Source organism: Aplidium turbinatum, chromosome 7 (assembly GCF_918807975.1).
Source record: "Aplidium turbinatum chromosome 7, kaAplTurb1.1, whole genome shotgun sequence".
Classification (NCBI taxonomy): domain Eukaryota; kingdom Metazoa; phylum Chordata; class Ascidiacea; order Aplousobranchia; family Polyclinidae; genus Aplidium; species Aplidium turbinatum.
This window is the reverse complement of record NC_137478.1, coordinates 33,535,791-33,553,507: the sequence shown is the minus strand read 5'-3', so window position 1 is coordinate 33,553,507 and position 17,717 is coordinate 33,535,791. Positions and strand designations below refer to the sequence as shown.

Genomic DNA, 17,717 nt, shown 5'->3' with positions numbered 1-17,717 from the left:
ATCCGCACATATAAGAGGCTGTGCGTCTAACTGCTCACAGTTAGCGTGGGATGAGACTGTGAAAGGACCATTCCATTGCCAGTTGATTAAGGGAAGGTACAACAAGGTTAGACGGACGCATCTAAAGTCTAAACACTAAATTGTAAACCAGGTCAACTTCAGTGGCAGCTTCTAGAAAACTTTATAAATTTTGCTTTTTTAAACCAAATCCTGTTGAAAGTTTCTTATATGGAACAGTTTCTGAAAAATAAAATTAGAAGCAAAAGTTACGAACTATCTTGGGGACTTGGGGCTTTGTTCGCGGTTAATGACGCTGGCGCCATCTAGTAAACAATTAAATGTTCAAAACAAGAAGAACAAATTTTCATGCAAAATCAAACTTGCGATTGTTAGTCTGCGTTGTTCATTTAGGGGAGAGTGGGGCACAATTGGACATGGGGTACAATTGGACATCGCATGTACCCCATGTCCAATTGTGCCCCACTCTCCTATGTAAAGTACTCTCCTATGTAAAGTAAAGTACTCTCCTATGTAAAGTAAAGATTTTTAGATTTTTTATTTTTCTGTTCAAGCCATATACAGTAAAGTATCTTTTCATTACCTTTGCTTTGACCTGACTTTTAGAACAGGTTGTCCCTGCCCAACTTTAAATCGATGTTGGTGTGTGGGGTACAATTGGACACAAATTTTGGGGTACAATTGGACAGCAACACACATGGTAGATCATACTGTAAAAGTAGTTCTTTTAATATTGCATGGTCTCATGCAACGCAATGTCATTTAAACGTTATAATAACATTAAAAATAAACATTTTGGGAGACAATATAAAATTTTAGGGGGGGGGGGGGGTAAAATTGCTTTTCCAAGACCCCCTCCCCCGTGGCAACGTCCCTGATTTTACTGCAATAAACAAGTAAAATCTATTTATTAGAGTCCTTGTCAGTTTCTTGATTACTTTTGTGTTGGTTTAAACTGTTGTTTCTAAACCATTGATAATATTTGCAAATGTCCAATTGTGCCCCATTACCGGGGCACAATTGGACAAAAACAATATTTTTTTCAATTGACTGTAGTATTTAATATGCATTACCTAAGTGTTGTTTCACTGTCTCATTTTGTTAACAGTGTGATACTTTGTTATTGTGCAAAAGTTGGATTTTGTTAGACTTTTAATATAGACGGGACTTCTATTTTACTACTTTTTGTCCAATTGTGCCCCACTCTCCCCTACCTCGTGATTTTTACCTCCTTTGTTTTCACAGGAGCTAAGCTAAGAAAATCATGAAGGAAATAATTTCATACGTAACATTGGCGCTCTGTCTCACCATTGGTAAGGCGTGATGACGCAATAATAGCAAATGTGCATAGGTTTCTTGAAGTGCGTTTATTAACATTATTTGAAACAATCTTTTTGATAAAAAGAAAAATACTTTCAAGTAAAATCAAAATAAGAAAACTTTGCATCAACGCAAAATAAAATCTTGTTTCAAAATATTTTTGTGAAAACTGTGATGGCTAAATAGTGAATTTCCTAAGAACATGACCTGAGCCGCTCCCGATTGCAGCCTAACGCGCTTTCGATGTTTGTGCGTCGATTGTGTGTTGAGTTGACAACAAGATGTCACAAAGACGCAGTAACCCTGCTGACGTCAGCACATTTTGTGACTACCTCCTCAACCTTGCAATGAAACATCATTGTTTTCAATAGTGACATCACAATCTTACAACTGCCCGCAAGGATCAGTGGTCTATCCTCTCGGGACGGATGAAGTTTACGGCATCAACGTTACTGTATCGATGTGCCCCACCGGCCAGGAGTGCCGGTTCTATGGGTGGAACAACACTGACAGGAACACTAGTGGGAAAGGTGAATTGCTTGTGTCATTGTGACGTACGTGAGTAGTGGAGGAGGCTAAACACCAAGTGGAGGCTAAACAAGAGTTGCCCTTTAAAAGTATATTTCCTTCCTGTAACTGCAGCAGCTCATTTTCACAACAGTTGTCAATCGCTTGCTTATATAGCGCGAGCTGCTGGCAAAAGTTAAGTAAGTTTTAACGCTGCTGAATCGATAACAAAGCAATAGTGATGTCATAACCACATCCATGTTAATTGAACGATTTCACAGCTTACGTCGAGACCGGATTCTGTGCGCCACCAAGTGTCCCGCACGGCTGTGAGTGGTGGAAGGAGCAAGCAGAGGTCGGGATCGTTGATGATTGCATGCCGATTCGATGCGCGTCGAACGCGACGACGTGCGAAGCTACATTTCGAAGTGAGTAATGACTGCCATCAACTGTCAATTCTAGTTTTGCTGGACAGTTGCAACAACACACAAACTGTGACGTCATAATTATGTCCACGAAACCGTGGCATAGGTTTACAACTTGATAATAGTCAATAATGGCCGCTGTATATCTTTGCAGGCACAATTTGTAATTTGGAAACTGTGAGCTACACGGAAGACAAGAAAATAGTCATCTTCAACCCGAAGGCTGGCACTGGCGCTTGCAAGGCCGGGATGACTTGTGGAATGTTCCGCTGGCTGAACACGGAAAGCAACTTCACATGTAAGCATCAGCCGATACCGCTGTTTTGTCGTGCAATCTCATTCGTGCATATTTAAATATCTCGACGCTAGAGCATGGTTAGTGATGCAACAGATTCGAATGTCATTCCTGACAACCGTGCTGCTGTATCCCACAGCGTTCGTGGAAACCGGAGTGTGCGTTGATCCTGAAAACCTTCCAACCTGCCAGGATTTGGTTGAGAGCCCAGAAGTGACTGGAGTCGTGTCCAATTGTTCGTTTTTGTCATGTCAAGGAGACCTCTGCGATGATTTTGAAAGTGAGAACTTTTATAGGATTTTAAAGCTAAATGTTTATAGTCGCACTGCTAGGTCCAGTTTGTCTGGATTTCTTTGATGAAGTGTAATCTTAGATAAGATGCTAATTTAAAGACTGAGTTGCAAATGAAATAGATTCTGTGACCTTCCCAGGTTGATGATCTCAACGAACTGTTATTGACTTCTGCCAGCTCCAATGTGGAGCATCATTGCATACTCCCGTCAGCTCTATTGTGGAGTAGCATTCCATATTACTGCCACCTCCAATGTGAATCAGCATTTCATACTAAACCTTTCCATGTTTTCCAACAGTTCCTCAACCGCAAAATCGCGGCTTCAGGTGCGACCAGGGTACATTCGCTTTTGACATGAGCAGATCAAAGTGGTACTTTGCCGAGAACGTCACCAGCGCTCCCTGCGCTAGAGGAGACGCGTGCGGGATGTTTCGTTTCGTCAACGTCGATAATGATGGAAATCGAAGTAAGTCGAGTGCAAATGCGCAATGTCACCTCATGCGGCAACTAAGTACGTCACTTATACTTTCCACATCACTATTGTGACGTCAGTTTGCTTCTTTACTAGGTTACGTCGAGACTGGTTTCTGTTCGCCTGTGGAGAACATCCTGTATACGTCATGTGAGACATTGAAGTCGTTTGGAGTGGAGAACGCAGAAAACTGCTCTGTTGAGTTTTGCAGTGGTGATTTTTGCCAAGAGTTTTCCCATCTTCAAGCTCCCGAAGAATGCCCAAAAAGAGCGCATTGGGACGGTAAGTGTTCTGGATGTACGAATGATGACACCATTGATGAGGTCATAATCAAGTTAAAATGTTGCAGATATCCAGATCCTCCCAGGTTGCACAGCCAAGGAAGCGTTGGAGAAGACATTCGATTGCGTTGGGAAGTTTGTTGGCAGCATTCCTTTCGCCAGCAACGAAACGGAAATGTGCAGGTAAGAAAGAACAAATGCCATGTGGAAGTGAAATCACATTTTTAACTTTAAACAAGGGAACATGCGTTCAGCTCAAAAAGTAAAGTAGGCTACTTTTCATGATGATGAAGTCTCTTTTCAACATTTAGGAATTCATTAATGGATCTAAAACTTGATGGAGATGCACAATAAGTTTGAAAATCTTTTAATTTTTAATTGTTTGTTCAACGTATACCAAGGAAAATGTGACAAATCACGTTGTTCACTTGCAGCAACATCGTCGACAACACCATCTCTTGTCTCAGCAACACACTCCAAGAATGCCTCGCTTTCGAGAATGATGGGGAGACTCCTTGCCCCTCTGAACTAAACTTCATTGAAGGCATCGGCCCCATTTTCAAGGTTGTTTTTGGTTTCTTGATATAAAAATAATTGAGGCTGCTTGGAATAGTGGAGAGCAACAAAATAATTGTAATATTTTGAACAATATTACTTACTTTTTATTACTTGATAGAGCTTTGGTAGAGCGTTTACTTTGTCACGCCACAGACATATAAAACTAAGTAGTGGGTTTAACATATTTTTTATTTTTTGTTCTCGCGAAAATATATGAAAATAACATAAATAAACAAATAAAAACATTTTAACGACATTATTTGGTTGTTCCCGGTGAGGCCGTAACTATGTATTGGAAACATTTCAAAGTTTTTACTTTTTTGTGCAAACAAAAAATAAATCTGTTATAGCCCGCACATCAATGTTGATTGGTTGAATAGCAAAATTATTCCAAATCTTAAACTAAAGCAACTTATTCTAATTCTTGGGCGCTTTTTTCGAGCTGCATGGCTTACACAGAGCCATATTACTTGCTCAGGGCCGTATGGCTTAATACTCAGTCTCAAATCGCAGGAAAGTAGACTTTGGAATTCGTTACAGGCGCTGTAGGCTAGTGTTACTGCCAATTTTCTTAAGTTAAGCCCTCTGCGTTCATTTGTGACTCGTTTGTTAATATTTGGATTTTTTCTCTTTTGCCGACCACTGTACTAAAAAAGCCACCTGTTTTTGTTTCTCTTTTATATTGTTTGGCCTCTTTCGCATATGCGTTTGGCACCTGTGGTCTGTTTTCGTTAAATCAGTAACTTATTAGTCGACGATACAACGTCAGTTTTCATTGAATTATACAACCATTATGACCTATTCGTTTTTCAATAATTGTCAATCCTTGAGAAAGGGAATTCGTAAATTGTACTGTAAATCGATTTGTTTCATTCTACAAAATTGCCTTTCTCTGGACGGTCGCAAATTAAGAAATCTCAAAGTTACCTGTGTTTAAAAGATTGTCTAAAAACGCACATTAAAAGAACACGTGAAAACCAATTCAAATTCATGTGTCGTGTTGTTGGAAGCAATCTAGACAGAAGAAACTGACCAGGCAGTTCAATAGAGCAAAGGTCAACGACAAACAAAATACGTCACTGTAACGTAGCAATCAAATAGACAAAGCGGACGTTACATTTCAGTTTTTAGACATTTCAATCAAGAAAGTCGTCGTTGTTGACAGTGAGCGAAGTTGAATGTCAAGAAAATGGCAACAAATTCTGTAAAGGAGACAGACGTGGCAGATAAATCAAATGCCGAAGAATCAACAAATCCAGAACCCCAAACATCAAAGGTGACAACAAGATCACAATCAAAAATGCTCTACCAAGCAGAAAATGGCAGTCTGCACCCAAGCGACAGCACCAGCAAAGTTTCCAGCAAAAGCCGCTCCTCTACAATGAGCGCTAAAATTAAGAAGGCGGTAATATTAGCTCGATTGGAATCACAAAAAAGGATCTGCGATTTGGAACAAGAGCAAGCGAAAGCAAGGGCAGAATTTGAAACAATGGTCCTAAAACAAAGTCAGCTACGTGAAGAACAAGAAAGAAAATTCCTGCAACAAGTCCAGGAAGCTAAACTAAAGGCAGAGCTCCAAGAGACAATTGCCCAACTTTCGGAAGAATCGGAAGAAGATGCTGGTGAGCGCTATAAAATGTCTAAAGACAATGTTGATATAAACGGACAATTTCAATCGAATTTAGCAACTAATGTAAACAATAATTCTGTGTATCCTATGTTATCCCAATTAACGTTGAGTGGCGTAGAAGCCAGGTCTAACATTCACGAATCTATTGTCGTTTCAAACAAAATTAATCCTTCACAAACAGTAACAAATAAATCGTTTGTGAGACATGAGCCGAGTACGTCGTATGCCCAGACCCCTGTACTAAATCAAATAAACAATAATCAATCAGTAAACTCGAAACAAATTCCAAATATTACTATCAACCCGTCCCCACTGTTGTCTGTAGAACCCCCAATCTTTGATGGAAATTCTGCTGAATACTGTGGTTTTATAGACGCATTTGATACGTTAATTGATTGTAATTTCACAGAGCCTAAACGTAAACTTTTTTATCTGTTGCAATACACCAAAGGCTCTGCGCACACTTTGGTAAAAGGGTGTCAATACATGCTTCCCCACGAAGGTTACACAAAAGCAAGAGCTTTGCTACAACAAACCTTCGGTCAAAAATTTCAAATAGCTCGCGCATGTGTTGATTCCGTCATAAACGGCCCATCTCTTCAAAATTCTAACAAGGATTCTCTAATCAAGTTCTCTTCGGAACTAACTTCCTGCATATGTACTTTGTCTGGCATGAATTACTTACAGAAAATGGACAACATGGATACCATAACAAAAATAATAAGACGCTTGCCAAGTGGCTGGTATTCTAGCTGGTTACGCGAAGTTGACGTAATTTTGCATGAAAGAAATCAAGAAATAAGCCTTTCAGATCTCTCACGGTACGTCTCGCGCAAAACGAGAGAAACGACCAATTTGGCATGCGATATTCTAAAATCTACTAAAAAACAATTCGATGATTCCAACTCCAAACGTAGGAGCAGCGTAACCTTTGCAACGCAAATAAAATCGTCGAACCATGAAAGGACATGCCATCTGTGCAGAGATAAACATTTTCTCAATCAATGCAAACAATTTCGAATGATGAATATTGACCAAAGGCTTAAATTTGTAATCGACAACAAACTCTGCAAGTGCTGTTTAAATGCTGGTCACTGGGCATATCAATGTAAAAGGAAGGACCCTTGCATAAAACTAGGATGCACTGAACGCCACACTACTCTCTTGCATCCCCCAGATGCAACACAAATCACCACAAATATCACACCTAAAGACACAACTCAAAAAATTAATATCAATCAACCTACACAAGCAATACGCAATGGGTTTGTCAACACACGAACAAATTCTCGCAGTCTGCTTCCCATAATCCCAGTAAAGGTTCGCCTGCAAGGAAGTAATCAAACTATCACTACACAAGCGTTTTTGGACAGTGGAAGTACAACATCTTTCATAACAAATGATTTGATAGAAAAGTTGCAAATTGCCGACTGTCAAGAAACTAATATTTGTACCATCACGCTAAACAACACTGGCAAACGTAACAAGGTAAAGGTGGTCACAAATGTCGAAATGTCAGATTTTGACGAAAACAAATACATTTCTCTAAGCTCTCTTTACTCCACTTTTCAAATTCCTGTTTCAAATACAGATATTCCTACCCTAGAAGACACTAAACACTTTCCAGAATTTGCAAACATCTCGATTCCCGATGTTGACGCAGAGGTAGGACTTCTTATCGGCAATGACAATCCGTACGTTCTCCAACCGCAAGAAGTAATACAAGCAAAAGGTGGCTATTATGCCATCAAAACGGCCGTTGGTTGGCTAGTGAATTGTCCTAACAACAAACAGGATCAAAGCAAAACTAAAAATTTCTTTACCAAAACTTCTACCCATCCAATGTGCGACATGTGCTTTGACGCTGTTGACTCAATTGTTAACTGTAAACCCGAATTATCTGTTCAACAAGCTCAATTCATGAAATCTGTTAACTCTAGTATCAAACTTTTGGAAGACTCGCACTACCAAATCGACTTGCCCGTTCGAAATCCGGACCTAAAATTACCCTTTAACAAATCTCAAGCTCTCCAAAGAATTAATTGCTTGAAACGAAAGTTTGAAAGGGACGCTAATTTCTACATGGACTATAAAAGGTCTGTTGATGACATGATCATGAATCAATACGCCGAAAACGTTAGCGATGTCCCTGGAATACATGGAAAAACTTGGTATATTCCACATCATGGTGTATATCATCCAGAAAAACCTGAGAAACTCAGAGTAGTATTTGATTGCTCTGCCAAATACAAAGGTATCTGTCTCAATGATACTCTATTACAAGGCCCAGACATCACAAATAACCTGGTCGGCGTTCTTCTTCGTTTCCGCCGTGAAACAATTGCTATTCAAGGAGACATACAGTCTATGTTTCACCAAGTAAAGGTTCCTCAACAAGACCGTGATCAATTCCGATTCTTATGGTGGAAAGATGGGAATCTAGAAGCGCCCCTACAAGAATACCGAATGAACGTGTATATATTTGGCACTGTCTGCTCCCCAAGTTGTGCAAACTTTGCTTTAAAACGCACAGCTGAGGACAACTCATCTCTTTTCAGTGCAATTACTGTAGATACAGTAAAAGAGTCTTTCTACGTAGACGATTGCTTGGCTTCAACAGCAAATGTTTCAGAAGCAGTTAAATTGGTAAGGGAACTTCGTGAGCTACTGGCCAAGGGAGGCTTTCGCATTTTAAAATGGATAAGCAATGACCGAGAAGTGATCCAATCAATTCCAAAGTCAGAGCGCTGCAAGTCAATTATGGATATGGATCTCTCTCGAGATGACCTACCTGCTGAAAGAGCTCTTGGACTTTATTGGAACGTGGAAAACGATACCATACGGTTCAAAATAAAGAAAAAGGTTAAACCAGCTTCACGTCGAGGCATTCTTTCAGTAATCAATTCTATATACGACCCCCTTGGTCTTGGTGCTGCTGTTGTACAACCACTGAAGGTGCTTTCTCAAAAGCTCTGTAAACTGAAATTAGATTGGGATGAGCCTATTCCACAACCAGAGTTAACCACATGGACAAAATGGCTAGAACTTCAGCCAATGCTCGAATCATTTAACGTTCCAAGGTGTTATAAGCCTTTAAATTTTGGTGCTGTCGAAGACGCCCAAGTTCACCATTTCTCAGATGCATCGGAAGAAGCCTATGGGGCTGCTTCTTACCTCAGGCTAGTCGACACAACAAACAGTATTCACTGTTGCTTATTATTGGGAAAAACTCGACTTGCACCAATGAAGGCAATGACGATTCCTCGATTGGAGTTATCAGCTGCTACAATCTCAATTAGCTCTGAAAAAATACTACAAAGAGAGTTAAAGGCATCTTATCTTAATAAAGAGTCAATTTTTTGGACCGACAGCACAACTGTCTTGCGCTATCTCAACAACTCAAACAAAGCGTTTCATACCTTCGTCTCAAATCGAGTTCAACAGATTAAAGATGCTTCAACAATTTCCCAATGGAGATACGTTCCCACTAAATGTAATCCTGCTGATCATGCTTCAAGGGGTCTCTCAATTCCAAACTTTCTTCAATGCAATCAATGGAAAAACGGCCCTGAATTTCTATGGAAACCACAATCTCAATGGCCTAAGCAACCAAAATTTCTCGAAGTCGTGGACAATGACCCAGAAATTAAACAACCAAAGCAAACGTGTTTTGCAACCCAAAGCGAATCCCACTTTCTGGAAGATCTTTTGGGTAAGTATTCTTCTTGGTACAAGCTGAAAAGAATCGTTGCTTGGCTTTTCCGTTGTAAGCATAAATTTCTGACTTTAAGACTGACTAACCTTGCAAATAAACAAAATGCCCCAGCACACAATCTTTGCTTGTCTCCAGATGAGCTCACAAAGGCACAAGACTTTATTTTTACCTTTGTTCAGTCAAAACACTTTGCCAACGAAATCAGCCAACTGAAAGCACAAAAGCCATTAAACAACTGCAGTAGCTTAATAAAATTCGACCCTTTCTTAGAAAACAATTTACTAAGAATTGGTGGCCGCATCAAAGCTGCACCTCTCAAACACGATGCAAAACATCAAATTATCCTTCCAAATCGCTCCCAAATAGTTCCTCTCATCATTCAAGAAACGCACGACACATTTGGTCACAGTGGCAGGGAACACGTCCTGTCTGCCCTGCGCGAAAATCTATGGATTATAAAAGCCAATTCAGCAGTCCGCAAGGTTTTATCCAAATGTGTTGATTGCCGCAAAAGAAGCGGAAAACTCAGCACACAAAAAATGGCTGATCTTCCTAAAAACAGATTGACACCAGACAAACCTCCATTCACCTATGTTGGTGTAGACTATTTTGGCCCATTTATTATTAAAAAGGGTAGAACAGAACATAAAAGATACGGTGTCATTTTTACTTGCCTTGTAATAAGAGCCGTACACATTGAAATCGCAAACTCTCTTGACACTTCATCTTTTATACTCGCTCTACGACGATTCATCGCAAGAAGAGGGCAAGTAGAAGAAATTAGATCTGACAATGGTTCAAACTTTGTTGGTGGTGAACGAGAAATGAGAGAAGCCATCAAATCATGGAACAACAGTCAAATCGAAGATGCTTTAACACAGAAAAGCATCAAGTGGATCTTTAACTCTCCAAGTGCATCCCATCATGGAGGTGTGTGGGAAAGACAAATCAGATCCATTAGGAAAATCTTATCAGCTATCTGTAAAGGCCAAACTTTAACAGATGAAACGCTGACTACCTTCATGTGTGAAGTAGAAAACATTATTAACAGTCGTCCACTTACAAAATCGTCAGACGATCCTAATGACATGGAGGCTCTCACACCGAACCATTTGCTTCTTCTAAAACAGCAAATAAACCTTCCTCCAGGCTCATTCACAAACAAAAAAGAGCTTTACTCTCGAAAACGCTGGAGACAAGTCCAATACATGGCCGACGTCTTTTGGACACGGTGGGTAAAAGAGTACTTACCTTTGCTCCAGCAAAAACAAAGGTGGACCAAAAAATCTCCTAATCTGACTGTGGGGGACATAGTTTTAATCGCAGATAACACACCCCGAAACAATTGGCTCATGGGTCGCGTAATTCAAACGTTTCCCGACAAAAATGGCATTGTCCGTAGCGTTAGCGTTCAAACTAAACAGTCCTTGATTGTCAGACCAATTCAAAAGTTATGCTTGATCGTTCCTGCAAAACCAATGTAAATTTGTGCTGATTTTGTTTTCTCATGTTGTTTATACCTGTGTATTTGAACAAATGTACGAGGCCTTAAAGGGGAGGGAATGTTACTGCCAATTTTCTTAAGTTAAGCCCTCTGCGTTCATTTGTGACTCGTTTGTTAATATTTGGATTTTTTCTCTTTTGCCGACCACTGTACTAAAAAAGCCACCTGTTTTTGTTTCTCTTTTATATTGTTTGGCCTCTTTCGCATATGCGTTTGGCACCTGTGGTCTGTTTTCGTTAAATCAGTAACTTATTAGTCGACGATACAACGTCAGTTTTCATTGAATTATACAACCATTATGACCTATTCGTTTTTCAATAATTGTCAATCCTTGAGAAAGGGAATTCGTAAATTGTACTGTAAATCGATTTGTTTCATTCTACAAAATTGCCTTTCTCTGGACGGTCGCAAATTAAGAAATCTCAAAGTTACCTGTGTTTAAAAGATTGTCTAAAAACGCACATTAAAAGAACACGTGAAAACCAATTCAAATTCATGTGTCGTGTTGTTGGAAGCAATCTAGACAGAAGAAACTGACCAGGCAGTTCAATAGAGCAAAGGTCAACGACAAACAAAATACGTCACTGTAACGTAGCAATCAAATAGACAAAGCGGACGTTACAGCTAGTGCTCGGCAATTTTTAAAAAAACTTAAGAACTTTGCGATGCACAAAGCTTGCAACAGTTGTCTTTTACTTTTCCACATCTGTGTCAGTTGATTTGTCCGCTCCGTTAGTTCAGTGGTTACGCGCTCGACTCAAGATCGTGCGGCGCTAATTCGACTCTCGGGTGTGCACTTGAGCAACGCACTTCCAGGACTGCTCTCTATGCAGCGGTACCCAGTGAATGAAATAATTCCCCGACAACAACAATTCAACAATCGGAAACCTTCACTCTGTCAATCTCGGTAACCGGCCCTGAGTCAAGAGCCTCTACAAGTATGCGAAACTCCATCTGTGGCAATATCAATACCAAGAATAACCTAATTAACCTATCAAGGGTTTGTCAGTCCGACTCCGAGAATAAAGATTGAAAATCAACCAACCATAACAATTGTGTTGACAGATCATCAAAGAAGCAGGAGCTGAGGTGAAGTCTCTGCAAGACATCAAAACCTTAATCACCCTTTTCAATGTCACAATGAGTGAAGAAGATTTGAACGCTCTTGATACGATCTGCTCCAACGCGGCCAATCACTCTGCTATTCTGCAAGGCCTCATGAACGCGACGTCATCACTAATGGGGGTTACCCTTAACATAGGTCCTCCCGTTTGTTCTGACGCGATGATTGTTGATGACCTCATAAAGTGGTCATTGGAGATGGCGATGGAATTGTTGAAAGTAACTGATCACAAAGGCGTTTGCGTGTAAGTGGTGTTTATTGCTTCCCACATAACCGCTTTATCTGGTCCAGATCTTTACCAGATCAGGTACGGATCTGACCAGATCGGGCACGGATTTGACCAAATCGGGTATTGATCTGACCAGATCGGGTACAGATTTGACCAGATCGGGTACGGATTTGACCAGATAAAGTGGTTTGTCTGAGCTGCTTCGATCTCAATTCGAGATACAGCTAACTTGTAGATGTATTTCTTAACCAACTGAAGGATCAACTGATCCAATCTTCATTTCTGGACGAGACATGACGGAAAATAAAATGTTTCAGATCTTACGACAAACTGAAGGTACGCATGGTTGATGCTGTCGTCAACCGGTGCTACAATCTCGACAACGTGGGAGCGCTATTGGCGGGCCAGATCGGCCAATACTATTCCAACCTGGTGCAGAATGGAATCAACATCGTGAAAGAATTTCTGTTTAAATTAGATGTTCCCGGATGCTCAAGTGAGTCCAGCGAAGATTGCGTGGTGTGACATTGTTCTTGTTGTGTTGTCACAATCCACCAATGACGTGATGATGCTTTCTAGGCGTCCCATTCCCGTCGCACAGAGTCTGTCACCAGGGAATTGTGGCTTATAGTCTGGACATGCAAACTGTTTATGAAGAGACAAACGTAACTGCGGCAGTATGCGGTCTCAACATGAACTGTGGAATGATTCGGTTCGTCTCCACAGATAACAACAACGACACAGGTTACGACCACGATCAAGTGATCTGTTTCTTATATGAGAAAAGATCGGAAAAACGTAACAATCGATGTTTTTCTCCAGCTTACGTCGAGTCTGGATTTTGCGACCCCCCAAACTACAACGTGACGTGTGACGTCTTGAAGAATGAAACTCAAATAAGGGAATATCGCAACTGTTCTGTCGAGAGATGCTCGGATGATAACAGATGCTTGAAGTTTACGACAAGCCAGTGCAAGGAGGCTGCGGAAGATGGTAAGTTTTTGGATGTAGCAATTCCATAAAGATTTCAAATCTTTCCCTCGCATTATTCTTGCATTTTGAGAATAAATTATTTTTAAAATAGACTATTTCAGTGATTTCCAGCCAACTTGCGGAAGGCAAATAAGAATGTTCTGGTCTTCAACTGTCGCGATCATTGAAAGAAAATTTATTAATGCTACAATGACGTCACAGATATTGCGGTGCTTCCTAAATGCTCGATGAAGAAGACATTGAACCACACCTTCGATTGCATGGGGCCGTTTGTGGCGGGATATCCTTTCCAGGACAAAGAGATGTGCAGGTAGGTGATCGCGACTGCTTCGGTGTGACAATCGGCCATTGTCAAAGTCATGCCTTTCGATTGTAAGCGCACCATCTTGCGCTGCTAAAGTTGGAATTCCAAAGTTTATGAAGCGATTATTTACTTTTTGATTCGTGGAACTTGCCGAAGTGATGACGTAGCTACTAGCCGAAGTGATGACGTATAAACTTTCTTAAAAAAATGAAACGTCGTAAACGATTCGTTTGTGTCGTAATAGTTTATAGGCTACTCCATGCTGGGTGATGTGGGTTCCTCATTTTAAGAATGACCTGTTTTCCAGAACTCGATTGGACGGAATGACAAAATGTTTGGCATTCACAGTGACAACTTGCCTAAGCGGGGACTGTCCTACCATTTTGGACTTCATACCCGGACTCAGGACGGCATACAAGGTACAAAGCGCTATTTCTATTGTAAAGACACAATCTTTTATGTTTGATGTTGAGAAACAACTAAATGGAAATAAACTCGGTCAAAACTAAATCATGAAAATATCTTGTTACCGTCTCACTACAGTAACTTTGTTCTCTTCAGGGCATCGCGCAAGCCGCTTTGAAAGCGCATACACTAGGTGACGCCCTTCGACTTATCCCTGGAATGAGCAGCGAGATTGTGGATGTTGTTTATTCCTTGATTTGCCACGAACCTGGAACGCCAGTCCCTGATCTCATCAAGGAATTCTTCGAAGCGTTGGAACCAATCCAGTTTGGAGAACCTCTTTGCACCAACGACATCCTGGATCGGCTCATCCGCATCGGCTACAACGCGGCAACAGCGATTTTCGAAGCGCGCACCCACGAGCAAGTTTGCACGTAGGTTGACGTCACGTTATTTGTATCGTCTGACGACTCGCTCACATTACGTCATTCATTGGACTTGTATTACATCACAGGGCGTTTTCGATAATGAAGATGCAATTGTCCACCACCTGGAAGCAACAATGCGACCTGAGCAAACTCCATGAAGCTTTCCAGAACTTGTTTAGTGGAGCGACGATGGCAGAGGCTTTCCAGAACTTGTTGGGTGGAGCGACGATCCAAAACTTGTTGGGTGGAGCGATGACGGAAGAGGCTTTCCAGAACTTGTTGGGTGGAGCGACGATCCAAAACTTGTTGGGTGGAGCGATGACGGAAGAGGCTTTCCAGAACTTGTTGGGTGGAGCGATGACGGAAGAGGCTTTCCAGAACTTGTTGGGTGGAGCGACGATGGCAGAGGCTTTCCAGAACTTGTTGGGTGGAGCGATGACGGAAGAGGCTTTCCAGAACTTTTTTGGTGGAGCGATGGTGGAACTAGTCCCAATGCTGTCAAAAGCGATCGAGATTGGAAGCTCATTCTTGGAAGAGTTGGAGATTCCAAACTGTATGGGAGGAGGTACAACATCTACTTGCAACAATAATTTTTGTTTTCACACATTGAAAAAAATATGACCTAGGCCTACAGCACGGCCCTTATGACGTAACAAAGAAGAACACTTTGCCATCCTAGCGGCGTTGCATCAACGGACGGCGAAATTAACTTTTCGTTGCAGCATCAGGCTTGACCCTTGGTATGCACCGGTACACTACACTTAGGCCTACCATCTGAGACCTTTTCTGCTCGCAAATATTAATCACGAGTCTTTCATCTTTACAGGCAACATGACAATGCCGGACTGCTCTCGCTTCTATGCGATGACGTCACAATGTGGCATGCGTCAAGCTTGGTTGTGCGATTACGTCAGCTGGAAATTCCATTTCCTCAACGTATGGTTGATACGCTTCAATGAATACAGGTGACGTAGAAACACGAGCTTTCAACAGATCGGTATCGCACTGTCAGCATTGTCCCTTGGCAGTCACTTTCACAGAACAACTTTTGTAAACGCTTGTAAAGCATGAACCAATCAGAAGCTGCCTTGTCTGTGACGTCATTACGTCAATGGAAGCTTGAGGTAGAACAAAGATAAAACATAATTAACAGTCCTGATAGAAAGAGTCTTAGAGGGCTAGGAAATACATTTCTATGACGTGGGTTTGATTCCCACCCTTGTTAATAACTGTGTTTTTTTTGTAATTACTAAACAATGTTCAAAGCACTACACGGCTGAATGCTAGAAGGGTCACAATTGAACGGTAGCCACTTAAACCAAAGTTGTTACGTTAAAGTGGCTACCATGTCCTTTCATGCACTTGTCCCTTCATGTACTTGTTCCTTCATGTACTTGTTCCTTCATGTACTTGTTCCTTCATGTACTTGTTCCTTTATGTACTTGTCCCTTCATGTACTTGTTCCTTCATGCACTTGTCCCTTCATGTACTTGTTCCTTCATGTACTTGTTCCTTCATGTACTTGTTCCTTCATGTACTTGTCCCTTCATGTACTTGTTCCTTCATGCACTTGTTCCTTCATGTACTTGTTCCTTCATGTACTTGTTCCTTCATGTACTTGTTCCTTCATGCACTTGTTCCTTCATGTACTTGTTCCTTCATGTACTTGTTCCTTCATGTACTTGTTCCTTCACGTACTTGTTCCTTCATGTACTTGTCCCTTCATGTACTTGTTCCTTCATGTACTTGTTCCTTCATGTACTTGTTCCTTCATGCACTTGTTCCTTCATGTACTTGTTCCTTCATGTACTTATGTTTCGAGCATAGGCTACAATACGGAAAAAACTGTCTGCAAAGATCATTAATAGAAGGAATAGTAAATGGTAACAGAAACAAAGGTACAGTACATCAACAATGATTTGGACAACAAACATCACTGATGGACGAAATTGAATAATGAAAGTGTGGCACGAAAAGCCTATGAACAATCAGTTCAGTGATGTGATTTTAATTTGTTTCTGACCATCACATCGAAATACTCAGTACGAGCAAAGAACATAATGATGATGAGTCTTTTGACGTTAAATAAATCCTTTCGCTACTAGGTGTACCCTACTGTGTAAATGATTGTTGTCTTGATGAGGACATTATGTTGTGTCAAAATACGTTGCACTCGGTAATGCTACTTGACTTCATATGAATGTGGTGGCAAACTCTCTATCAATCCGTCATGCTCAACAAGAATAAATCCAGGTCTTCCAACATGATGGAACCCTTCCCCATGCCACAGTGTCCGACCGTCTTCTCGGACATGTGCGTGAACCAGGAGATGATGCGATGTGCAACCACGTCTGGGTGCAGGATGTGCTTCTGTGAAGATCATCGTTACAAAGGTAAGTGATTCCTTCCTCGTACATCTCAGCATGCAGAAGCCTGGACACTTATTATTATAAAGAACAACAGAGGAGAAAGAACATATTCTGTGAACAACCTGGCGATTTCCGACAATCCAGTCGTGATTTGAGGTGTTGGCCCAGACCAACCATGCAAGGTGGCGGCCCACCAACCATGCAAGGTGTTGGCCCACACCAACCATGCAAGGTGGCGGCCCACACCAATCATGCAAAGTGGTGGCCCACCAATCATGCAAGGTGTTGGCCCACACCAATCATGCAAAGTGGTGGCCCACACCAATCATGCAAAGTGGTGGCCCACCAATCATGCAAAGTGGTGGCCACCACCAACCATGCAAGGTGTTGGCCCACACCAACCATGCTAAGTGGTGGCCACCACCAACCATGCAAGGTGGTGGCCCACCAACGCCATGTTTCACTAACGGCATCTATCTTCCTCCCAGATATGAACAAAGTGATGATGATGTGGAGAGAGGACTACGCGCAATGGAAGAAGGCGATGACGCAATACTCTGACGTCAGTCTCGCCACCGAACAGTGTGGAATGTGAACCTCATGATGATGTCACTTCCTTTAAACTTTGTGCAACTAATGTCACTTCCTAGTTTTCAAAAGCTCGCGCATCTCCTGCGATATGACGTAACAATGATCGTTCGATCGCGAACGTGGATCCAGTAACGATGTTAGCTGCGGCGAAGTTTGTGGAAGTTTTTAATTAAATAGTTTTGTGTGAATATGAAATCCTTGGTCTGGTCAAATCAGCAACAAAATTGAATCTTGACTTTGTGTTGAAAAATAGAGCAG

The 17,717-nt window shown here is 41.3% G+C and overlaps 1 protein-coding gene across 1 annotated transcript; it reads left to right on the top strand.

The window, feature by feature from the left end:
- Nucleotides 1-1,188: 1,188 nt before the first annotated feature.
- Nucleotides 1,189-17,694, top strand: LOC145773963 (uncharacterized). Its single transcript, XM_082585088.1, has 20 exons — nucleotides 1,189-1,331; nucleotides 1,710-1,868; nucleotides 2,127-2,273; nucleotides 2,425-2,568; nucleotides 2,705-2,845; nucleotides 3,156-3,323; nucleotides 3,426-3,611; nucleotides 3,679-3,793; nucleotides 4,045-4,174; nucleotides 12,083-12,384; nucleotides 12,687-12,865; nucleotides 12,949-13,113; nucleotides 13,192-13,362; nucleotides 13,564-13,672; nucleotides 13,974-14,085; nucleotides 14,228-14,505; nucleotides 14,586-15,064; nucleotides 15,326-15,464; nucleotides 16,753-16,892; nucleotides 17,357-17,694. Exons 1-20 carry the CDS (start codon nucleotides 1,283-1,285, stop codon nucleotides 17,461-17,463), a joined length of 3,420 nt encoding a protein of 1,139 aa, XP_082441214.1. The 5' UTR covers nucleotides 1,189-1,282; the 3' UTR covers nucleotides 17,464-17,694.
- The last annotated feature ends 23 nt before the right edge of the window (nucleotides 17,695-17,717 follow it).

Bases quoted from the DNA above. Each gene is read 5' to 3' on its own strand.
- LOC145773963 (XM_082585088.1), top strand. From the start codon at position 1,283: ATGAAGGAAATAATTTCATACGTAACATTGGCGCTCTGTCTCACCATT. The intron at 3,324-3,425 runs GTAAGTCGAGTG...CTTCTTTACTAG, and splicing joins CGATAATGATGGAAATCGAA to GTTACGTCGAGACTGGTTTC. The intron at 15,065-15,325 runs GTACAACATCTA...TCATCTTTACAG, and splicing joins TCCAAACTGTATGGGAGGAG to GCAACATGACAATGCCGGAC.